The sequence below is a fragment of the Bombina bombina genome, chromosome 3 (assembly GCF_027579735.1).
Source record: "Bombina bombina isolate aBomBom1 chromosome 3, aBomBom1.pri, whole genome shotgun sequence".
In the NCBI taxonomy this organism is placed as follows: domain Eukaryota; kingdom Metazoa; phylum Chordata; class Amphibia; order Anura; family Bombinatoridae; genus Bombina; species Bombina bombina.
This window is the reverse complement of record NC_069501.1, coordinates 515,743,054-515,754,915: the sequence shown is the minus strand read 5'-3', so window position 1 is coordinate 515,754,915 and position 11,862 is coordinate 515,743,054. Positions and strand designations below refer to the sequence as shown.

General features: G+C 39.4%; 1 protein-coding gene across 1 annotated transcript in view; it reads right to left on the bottom strand.

Annotated features, from left to right (window-relative positions):
* Positions 1 to 1,142: 1,142 nt before the first annotated feature.
* The window catches only part of SYT2 (synaptotagmin 2), a 93,087-nt gene continuing 82,367 nt past the window's right edge, over positions 1,143 to 11,862 (bottom strand). Inside the window, exon 8 of the mRNA XM_053704743.1 lies at positions 1,143 to 1,873. Within this exon, the coding sequence (XP_053560718.1) occupies positions 1,667 to 1,873 (207 nt within the window). The 3' untranslated portion in view covers positions 1,143 to 1,666. The remainder of the gene's footprint in view (positions 1,874 to 11,862) is intronic.

Below are 11,862 nucleotides of genomic sequence, written 5' to 3'. Positions count from 1 at the left end.
TCTCTCAACCAACAACACCCACGCACTAGATTAGCATTATACATTCTATCCATGTGTATGCAATAAAGGACAACACTTGTTTCTCCCTAAACTCAAGCCCATGATGGTAAAGTGTGAGCCTACATCGCCCTATATCATCCATTCCTTCTTTTAGTGTCAGAAAGAGATCTTTTACTTTAGAAGGAGATGGAAGACAATTATTCTGGATATTTGAAACAGATCAATATTCACATTCTGTTAAAGGGACACTATACCCAAAACTTTTATTTTGTGATTCAGACTGAGCATGAAATTTTAAGCAAATTTCTAATTTACTCCTATTATCAAATTTTCTTAATTCTCTTGGTATCTTTATTTGAAATGCAAGAATGTAAGTTTAGATGCGCGTCCATTTTTGGTGAACAACCTGGGTTGTCCTTGCTGATTGGTGGATAAATTCATCCACCAATAAAAAAGTGCTGTCCAGAGTACTGAAACCAAAAAGAAAGCTTAGATGCCTTCTTTTTCAAATAATGATAGCAAGAGAACGAAGAAAAATTGATAATAGGAGTAAATTAGAAAGTTGCTTAAAATTGCATGCTCTATCTGAATCACAAAATAAAAAATTTGGGTTCAGTGTCCCTTTAATTGAAAAAAATTAGAATCTGATTTGTACAACATTTTTTTAGAGCAATTGTATGGTATACCAATGCTCTACAGTCTCTTAAAATAGAATGAAAAATATATCCACTGAAATATAAATGCCTATATATATATGGAACATGAATAAGACTAAGAGACGGATTAATAAATAAAAATCCAGTCAACCTTGTAAATATATAATCAGCTATCGTAGAAAGGAATGTTTTGGTTCAACACAAACCACACCAAAGTCAACTAACTAATCACGCATCTAAAAAAAATCAGAAAAAAGTATGATGTATGATTTGAGAATCATTACTTGGGATCCAAATGCCTTAATAATATTGCACTATATATACACATTTTAAGAATATAATTATTTAAAATATTTGACTTAGAAATCTTCATACTAATGTCATCAGAAACTCTATTTTTTTTAACTTTACAATATATTTTTCTATAAGACTGTAGACCAGAGGTATTTGAATCAAGCTCTAGAAACAAAAGATATAGTGGTTAGTGTAAAGACCATTTTCATTTAAATGAGAACAAAATGGCTGTGCTTTGTATAACTAGCTGTTCTTGAATGCAAAACTTTTTTTTCAAGCCAGTTTGCTTTGGAAGACCTGTAAAGTAGTTATTTTAGAACATGCCCAGCAATTTGAAACACAGTGTAAAAGTTTGCCTTTTCTAGAACACATAAAATGAAGTATTCTGAAAGGTACAACCCCCTGTAACCTCTCCACCCCATATAGTCACAGTTCCCTTCAGGAGTTTGATTGCCATCAGGAAAATGTACTCCAAATGGGAACCCTTCTCCTGTAGAGTGGTTTTGTTGCAAGAGTCTACTAAGTAGTCACCCAGCCCCTCATCAGCTTATTTCCACTTGTACACACAAGATGTATTCCATCAGTTCTTGTAGCATTATGGTCGGGAGAGAAAGGTGGGTGAGTAAAATGTGCAGGTAGCTCTGAATCCGCACTACAGTGTGAGGGTAGGAGGGGAAGGAGTGAGGGAATGGGTGGGTTTGTATGTAAGGGGATTCTTATTTTTTGGTGCTTAGTGCCTGGTCCACCTCTTCTTCTGGTTTAAGTGGGTGCCACTGAGCAATAGGACGTCGTGGATTTGCCAGCATATCAGACCAGTGCCGAAGCTCAGTTCCTGTGGCACTGCAGCCAACAAAGATTTTGCCAATGGCTTCATTCTTGCCAAGCTTGTCATAATCCAGAACGGTGATTACAACTTGTACTTTCTGTAGAGGGAATAAAAAGAAAGATTTATACAGAGTATTTTGTTGGGTGGTATAGGCTACTGTTTATGTGAACATTTATTTTCATGAGTAGGAATATAGCTAATATTATATCAAAATGTACGTGGTGAGCTATGTAGACAGAATTTCCTTATCTTATTTTAGGATTGTGTTGTTGTGAATATCAATATTTGCTCAAAGGGACATGAAACTCAATATTGAAGTCTTTATAAATTAAAAAAAATAATTTAATTATTTAACACCTTCACTATTGGGAATTCCAGAGAAAAACATGCCCAAAATACCGAATAATTTTTTTTTAGACAATCCAAGGTATTGATCTAGGCCCATTTTAATATGGCACCATTTCATCGCCAAATGCAATCAAATAAAATTGTTAACTTTTTCACAAACTTTCACTGAGATTACGAGCTTTGCGGTAACAGGGGTGCGTTGCTAACGAGCCTTTTTTTCCCACCGCTCCCTTAAGACAACGCTGGTATTACAGGTTTTTTTAAACCCGGCATTAGCCGCAAAAAGGTGAGCGTAGAGCAGAATTTAGCTCCACATCTCACCTCAATACCAGCGTTGCTTACGGTAGCGGTAAGCTGGCTCAACATGCTCGTGCACGATTTCCCCATAGGAAACAATGGGGCTGAGCTGGCTGAAAAAAAACCTAACACCTGCAAAAAAGCAGCGTCCATCTTCTAACGCAGCCCCATTGTTTCCTATGGGGAAAATAAATCTATGTCTACACCTAACACCCTAACATAAACCCAGAGTCTAAACACCCTTAATTTTAAATTTATTAACCCCTAATCTGCCGCCCCCGCTATCGCTGACACCTACATTATATTATTAACCCCTAATCTGCTGCTCCGGACACCGCCGCCACCTACATTATCCCTATGAACCCCTAATCTACTGCCCTCAACATCGCCGCCATCTACATTATAGTTATTAATCGCTAAGTACAAAATTACCTGTAAAATAAACCCTAACCTAAGTTACAATTACACCTAACACTACACTATCATTAAATAAATTACCTAAACTACCTACAATTAAATACAATTAAATTAAACTAAATTACAAAAAAAACCCCACTAAATTACAGAAAATAAAAAAAGAATTACAAGAATTTTAAACTAATTACACCTAATCTAATCCCCCTAATAAAATAAAAAATTCCCCCCAAAATAATAAAATTCCCTACCCTATACTAAATTACAAATAGCCCTTAAAAGGGCTTTTTGCGGGGCATTGCCACAAAGTAATCAGCTCTTTCACCTGTTAAAAAAATACAATACCCCCCCAACATTAAAACCCACCACCCACACATCCAACCCTATTCTAAAACCAACCCAATCCCCCCTTAAAAAAAACCTAACACTACCCCCATGAAGAACTACCTACCTTGAGCCGTCTTCACCCAGCCGGGCACAAGTGGACCTCTAGAGGGGCAGAAGTCTTCATCCGATCAGGGCAGAAGAGGTCCTCCAAGCGGCAGAAGTCTTCATCCAAGCGGCATCTTCTATCTTCAATCCAGCCGACGCGGAGCCATCCTCTTCAAACGACGTCCTAACACTGAATGAAGGTTCCTTTAAATGACGTCATCCAAGATGGCGTCCCTTGAATTACGATTGGCTGATAGGATTCTATCAGCCAATCGGAATTAAGGTAGGATAAATCCTATTGGCTGATCCAATCAGCCAATAGGATTGAGCTCGCATTCTATTGGCTGATTGGAACAGCCAATAGAATGCAAGCTCAATCCTATTGGCTGATCCAATCAGCCAATAGGATTGAACTTCAATCCTATTGGCTGATTGGATCAGCCAATAGGATTTTTCCTACCTTAATTCCGATTGGCTGATAGAATCCTATCAGCCAATCGGAATTCAAGGGACGCCATCTTGGATGACGTAATTTAAAGGAACCTTCATTCAGTGTTAGGACGTCGTTTGAAGAGGATGGCTCCGCGTCGGCTGGATTGAAGATGGACCCGCTCTGCTCCGGATGGATGAAGATAGTAGATGCCGCTTGGATGAAGACTTCTGCCGCTTGGAGGACCTCTTCTGCCCTGATCGGATGAAGACTTCTGCCCCTCTGGAGGACCACTTGTGCCCGGCTGGGTGAAGACGGCTCAAGGTAGGGAGATCTTCAGGGGGGTAGTGTTAGTTTTTTTTAAGGGGGGATTGGGTGGGTTTTAGAGTAGGGTTGGGTGTGTGGGTGGTGGGTTTTAATGTTGGGGGGTATTGTATTTTTTTTACAGGTGAAAGAGCTGATTACTTTGGGGCAATGCCCCGCAAAAAGCCCTTTTAAGGGCTATTTGTAATTTAGTATAGGGTAGGGCATTTTATTATTTTGGGGGGATTTTTTATTTTATTAGGAGGATTAGATTAGGTGTAATTAGTTTAAAAATCTTGTAATTTTTTTTATTTCTATAATTTAGTGTTTTTTTTCATAATTTAGTTTATTTAATTTAATTGTATTTAATTGTAGGTAGTTTAGGTAATTTATTTAATGATAGTGTAGTGTTAGGTGTAATTGTAACTTAGGTTAGGGTTTATTTTACAGGTCATTTTGTACTTATTTTAGCTAGGTAGTTATTAAATAGTTAATAACTATTTAATAACTATTGTACCTAGTTAAAATAAATACAAAGTTGCCTGTAAAATAAATATAAATCCTAAACTAGCAGCAATGTAACTATTTAGTTATATTGTAGCTAGCTTAGGGTTTATTTTATAGGTAAGTATTTAGTTTTAAATAGGATTAATTTATTTAATTATGTTAAATTTATTTTGTTTAATTTAAATTATATTTAAGTTGGGGGGGGTTAGGGTTAGGTTTAGACTTAGGTTTAGGGGTTAATACTTTTAATATAGTAGCGTCGACGTTGGGGGTGGCAGATTAGGGGTTAATAAATGTAAGTAGGTGTCGGTAATGTTAGGGACGGTAGATTAGGGGTTGATAAAATTTAACTAGTGTTTGCGAGGCGGGAGTGTGGCGGTTTAGGGGTTAATATATTTATTACAGTGACGGCGATGTCCGGTCGGCAGATTAGGGGTTAATATATTTATTTAAGTGTTTCCAATATGGGGGGGGGCTCGGTTTAGGGGTTAATAGGTAGTTTATGGGTGTTAGTGTACTTTTTAGCACTTTAGTTAAGAGTTTTATGTTCCTGCGTTAGCCCATAAAACTCTTAACTACTGACTTTTAAATACGGTAGAAGTCTTGGCAGGAGAGGGTCTACCGCTCACTTCTTCCAAGACTCGTAATACCGGCGTTAGGCAAATCCCATTAAAAAGATAGGATACGCAATTGACGTAAGGGGATTTGCGGTAGCCTCGAGTCGCAGAAGAAAAGTGAGCGGTGAGCCTGTACCTGTCAGACTCGTAATACCAGCGTTAGAAAAAAAAGCAGCGTTGGGAACTCTCAACGCTGCTTTTTAAGGCTAACGCCAAACTCGTAATCTCGGTGTTTGTGTTTCTCACTGAAATTATTTACATATATCTTGTAATGGATGTAAAAGCTTTTCTGGGTTCTCCTTTGTTCAGAAATATGCTTTACCATTGTTTTTTGGGAATTAGAAGGCACCATACTTCTGGAATTTCTGGCAGTGAAGGGGTTAATTAGTTAGCTGGCAAGGTTTATAGTATTCTAGTGTAAGGATTACCCTCCTGACACCTCCCTGATCTCTCCCAAACAGCTCCCCCCCCCACTACCCACAATATTCATCATCCTAGGTACTGGCAGACAGTTTAGAGCCTTTTTTTTTAATAATACCTTTTATTTTTTTAAATAAATTAATTTATTAATTTATTTATTAATTATTTATTTTCTGCATTGTAGGATACCCCTTACAATCCAACTTCCCTGATCCCTACCAAACAGCTCTCTAATCCTTCCCCCTCCTAAAGGTGTCTGCCATCTTAGGTATTGGGAGCTTTTTGACAGTACCATGTTTAGGTACTAATTTTATTTTTATTTTCATTTTTTTTCTGTAGTGTAGTGGTCCCCCCACCCCTGATTTTTTTTCTGTAGTGTAGCATCCCTTCTGTCCCTCTCCCATCCAAGCTTTACATTCTGTAGTGTAGAGGAACTCCCACTCCCTCCCACCTACTCCTCTGTGCCGCCCACTCAGCTCCGTCCTTCCCTCCCGCACCTCCGGCACTGAAGGAGATAGTTACATACAATGACACAGATTGTGTCACTGTCTGTAACAATATGACAATCTGCACTTATATGTTAAACAGAGCAGCGGTTGTGCTCTGTTACCATATGAGGACAGATTTCCTGCAGCTCAGGAACAGCAGTCTCGGCTGTCACTTTACAGCCAAGACTGCTGGAGCTTCCTGAAGCTGCAATGTATATATATGTTATGCGGTATGTTGGGCTTCGTACCACATGACATAGATATGTTAGAATTGGGTAAAGGGGTTAAAATAAAACATTGCAATATACCAATATACATTCATTATTTATTTTTGGCTAAATTACAAGTTTTGCGTTATGATGCGGTACGGCTATACCGCTGAAAAATTGGCCATTGCGCGTGGAATGGCCGGTAACGCATAGTACAAGTCGCTGCAGTACGGCTATTCCACAAGCATTTTAGCCTTAACGCAACCCTCCATTCCGCACTCAAAATATGACGTTTGAGTGTGGGATTTTCCATAGCGCCGTGTTACAGGTCCGGCTAAAATGCTTGCGTTGCAGCCTATACCGACACGAGCCATTCCGCGATCTGAGACCAGTTTTTGCAAAACAAAAATGTTTCACAAAACTCATAACTAAAATGTTACAAAGTACACTAACACCCATAAATGACCAATTAACCTCTAAACCTCCACCCTCCCGCATCGCAAATACTATATTAAATTTATTACATTTATTAACCCCTAATCTGCCGCCCACCCACATCGGCGGCACTAAAATAAACCTATTAACCCCTAAACCGCTGACCCCCCACATCGCCAACACTAAATAAATCTAGTAACCCCTAAACCGCAAACACTATAATAAAGTATTAACCCCTAAACCTCCAGCCCCCCACATCATAACTAATAAACTAAACCTATTAACCCCAAACCGCCAGCCCCCAGATCGTAACTAATAAACTAAACCTATTAACCCCTAAACCGCTGGCCACCCACATTGCAAAATTGCTAAATTAAACTATTAACCCCTAAATCTAACACCCCCTAACTTTAAATTAAAAGTTACAATATAACTATATTAAAACAAAATAAAAACTTACCTGTGAAATAAAGGAAACTAAGATTAAACTATAAATTAACCTAACATAACTATTCTAATAAAATAAAAAAACTACCAATTAAAAATCCTAAATTCAATGATTAAAAAAACGAACTCTATGAAAAAATAAAAAACCTACCCCCTCCCCTTCCTTCTCTTCCCACTTCCTTCCCTCATCCCCCCCTCCCCATGTCATATCTGATTCATGTCCAGGGGCTTTGATTTCTTAGTCCCTGGACATCTTACAGTGTATTCTCAATTGTACTAGTCAAGGGATTACTTCCCCTATTGCATCCTTTCTTTTATAAAAGATAATTTACTCAATAGCTTGAGTTATTGGTTGTCAAAGAGAGTATCACCTTCTCTTTTACTCTTTCTTTTTCTTATCCATCTACCTGTATCCTATTTGGATATCTTTTATTTTACTCTCCTAAGTGTGTTCCAGGTGCCTTTTCTATATAACATTTAACCCTCTCTGCTTCTAACTCCCTTTCCCCTTTATATATATCCCTCCCCCCCCCTTCTTTTTTTTTTTTTCTTCTTCCCTTCTCTACAGGATGGCCCGTCCAACGAGTAAGTTTGGTTCACATGGCCTCACTTTTACCACTGTTAATGCCAAGGGTTTGAACGATCCAGGTAAGAGGTCGATTGCCTTAAGAGAGCTTAATAAATTCCACAGCCACATCCTTTTTTTCCAAGCAACTCACTTCCGTAGAGGCAAAGAACCAAAGTGGTATAATAAACAATATCCTATAGCCCTATTTGCCTCCGGGTCCTCTAAGAAATGTGGAGTTGGTATATTAATCCACCACTCTGTCCCTTTAAAAATTATGCATGTTAAAAGGGATCTGGAGGGCAGGTTTTTACTTATAACAGGTACGCTTTATGAACACCCAATCACGTTGGCCACATTGTACAGCCCAAACGCTGACCAGCATCACTTCATGAAAAAGGTCTCAAAGCTAATTTTAGATCTTGCACAGGGCCCAGTGTTCCTATCAGGGGACCTTAATATACCGATGGATGCACGTGTTGACACATCCAACGGCTCATCCAGCATTCCCAGTAAAACAATCAAGTCAGATAAAACAACTATCGCAAATCTCAAACTACATGATGTGTGGAGATCACTCCACCCATCGAGTAGAGATTTTACATACTATTCCCCTCCACACAATAAATATTCTCGCATAGATTATTTCCTTTTTGACTCTATAGGACTTGATATGGTTAATAATTGCACAATAGACTCCATTACATGGTCGGATCATGCTCCCTTAGTCTGTAACATTCAGTGGCCCGACTTGCCTCCCACATCGTACATATGGAGATTAGATTACTTTTTGCTGGATAATCTGGAGGTAAAAGCAGAAATTCAAAAATCTCTGACAGACTACCTGACACATAATGACCCCTCACATACCTCGATCGCGAACTTTTGGAAGGCACATAAATGTGTCATACGGGGTGAGTTCCTCAAACATAAGGCCCGTCTGGCGAAACAGCATAGACAGAAATATAAACAACTTTCAGACAGTGTTGCAGACCTGGAGGCCATTCATAAGAGAGACCCATCAGACAGGGTCATTGGCAAATCGCTAGAGGATGCCAAACTAACACTTAAAAAACACCAACTTGAAATTCTGCATCGTAAGTTGCTATCAATAAAGCAACAGTACTATGAGAGTGGCAATAAGCCTGGTAAATTATTAGCCAGAAACATACGCAGACAACAACTTAAATCACATATTCACTTCTTACAGGGAGCAGATGGCACAATATTAAGGGGTACTAAGCAAATAGCAAGTTCCTTCCACTCCTACTATACTAGGCTCTATAACATTTCACAACTGCATGAGATTGGGCATCAGATTAATAGTACTATAGACAGGCAAAGTGTGATAGACAGATACTTATCCTCAATAGATCTCCCACAACTTGATACTGACAGCAGAAATTTCTTAGATGCTCCCATCACCATGGAGGAATTATCCCAAGCTATAAAGGACTTCCCAGGTGGTAAATGCCCTGGTCCAGATGGGTTAACCCCCAAGTATTACAGGGTCTTTTTGAAAACACTGGGCCCCCGATGCTTCTAATATACAATAGTCTAATAAATAACCCGACGCTTCCTAGCATGTCTCTTGAGGCACATATAGCTGTTATTCCCAAGCAGGGTAAGCCCCCCACCTCCCCAGCTAACTTTCATCCTATTTCATTGTTAAATTCAGACGTAAAGGTCTTTGCCAAGGTACTGGCAAAAAGACTTAACAAATTCCTCCCCACTTTAATCTCGTCCGACCAAGTAGGTTTCGTACCCGGAAGGGAGGCGCGGGACAATACTAATAAAGTAATTCAGTTGATTTCTCATGCCCAGGTCGAGGGAGTGCCCTTGGCCCTCTTTTCGACGGACGCGGAGAAGGCCTTCGACCGTGTTGATTGGCTTTTTCTGCATCAGGTCATGAAAGCAATGAATTTCGGTGACCCCTTTATTAATATGACTTTTGCACTATACTCTTCCCCAAATGCCAGGGTACGGATAAATAGCACACTATCAGAAACTTTCCATATCACGAATGGTACCAGGCAGGGCTGTCTCCACTTCTTTTTGCCCTTACTATTGAAGTGCTTGCACAAAAAATTAGAGAGAACACAAAGATTACAGGGATGCGGGTGGGTGACATTGAAATCAAACAAGCACTTTATGCTCATGACATTCTCTATACCCTTACTAATGTTGAAACCTCAATCCCAGAACTTCTAAATGAATTAAAACAGTATGGGTCTCTCTCCAACTCCAATTCACTTAAATTTGTCTAAATCTGAACTGCTGAATATCAGCGCTTCTCCAGAACATATTCAGAATCTGGCCTTAAACCATAGTATATCCATAGCCACCTCTAAATTAAAATACTTAGGTATATATTTGTCCGCAAACCCCTCTGACCTTTTTAAAAATAATTATTTGACTTTACGAAGGGAAATCATTAATGACTTGTCTTCTTGGAAAAACAAAATGTTATCTTAACTGGGAAAGATAGGCCTAATTAAAATGAATATTTTACCCCGTATACTATACATACTGCAAACAGTCCCCTTTGCTCTGCCTAAAGATTTTTTGCCTCAACTACAACGATCCATTGAGCAGTTCATCTGGGCTGGAGTAAAGCCCAGGGTGCCCAGGAAAACGTTATATCTTCCCCGGGAAAGGGGCGGATTAGGGTTCCCAGAATTGGCAACATACAGACGAGCCATACTTTTGCAGAGACTGGTTGAATGGTCACGCAACACCACACATAAACAATGGGTCAGACTTGATGGACAAATTTTTAAATTACATAATATTGGCGCCCTCGCATGGATCCCTCCGTCTAAACGCCCCAACTTAATACATAGATATCATATCACCTTGACAATCTTGCAGGAATGGGACAGGCTACTGGCCACTAGCACCCATATTTCTTCGATTCACTCTCCAATGCTCCCGATTATAGAAAATCCCGAAATCCCATATCCCTTGCTGGGTACACGCATGAGTACACATATAGTTTACGCGATGGTATCTTACACTTCGCGTTGCAAGAGGGAAAACTCTGCACACATCGAGATATTTCAGAACAACACGGGGAGCTCTTCTCTTCATGACTTAGATATCATCAATTATCTCATTTCCTTATGCATCACAAACATAGAGAGAGATTCTGTAGAGACCTCTCACCATTTGAGCTGTTCTGCACAGGCGTTACACCTCCCAAAGGGCTGATATCGAAGGTATACAAACTTCTGCTTGTGCCACCAGATGTCCAGATTCCCTCATACACGTTTGCTTGGAACAAAGACCTCAATAATATAATCAATGAAGATGAATGGTTTTCACTTGAAGATGAATCATTCACTCTGGCAAAACGGTCCTCCGTTTCAGCAATAGTCCAGGAAATTCGTCTTAAATTACTAACTAGATGGTACCTCACTCCGACAAGACTACATAGATTCTTTCCGTCGGCGAACCCCTTTTGCTAGAGGGGCTGTTGGGAGCATGGCACACTTATCCACATTTGGTGGTCATGCCCAAGACTGAAGGGTTTCTGGTCTGCCGTGACCGAGACCATGTAGCGTAAATTGCAAATCTTGATCCCAAACACACCAGAAACATTGTTGTTGCTACAACTTCCAAGATTAAAATGACTTCACTAGGGCCCTTCTCCTGATAATGCTCACAGGCACTAAGAGACTTATTCCTCAGAAATGGAAATCAAAACAGATTCCTTCTCTTGATGAATGGTTCTCCTCAGTAGTAGTATTTACTAAATCTGGAAAGATTACATTATTTCAAAATCAATCAACTAATTTTCCATGATATGATGCTGGCGGCATGGAATGATACCCCATTATGATGTCTCATATATCCTTATGCTGTCCCCTTCGAGACTCATCCTGTTGCGTAACGTTCACTTGGACGGACCCTTCCTCCCTTCCCCCCTTTTTTCTTTTTTTTTTATCTCCCCCCCCCTCTTTCCCTTTCACCTCTATGATGAGACCCTCTTCCCCTCCTTTTCTTCTTATTCTCTTCTTTTTTCATAAGGTATTACCTGGACACACATTTTGCCATCATTTTTTGTTATATGTTTTTGTTTTTCTTTATGTTTGCATATGTTTGAATTTTTATTCAGTGAAATTTTCAAAAATGCCAAGCTTTATATAACTGCGTGGGCCTTTGGTCTGATGTG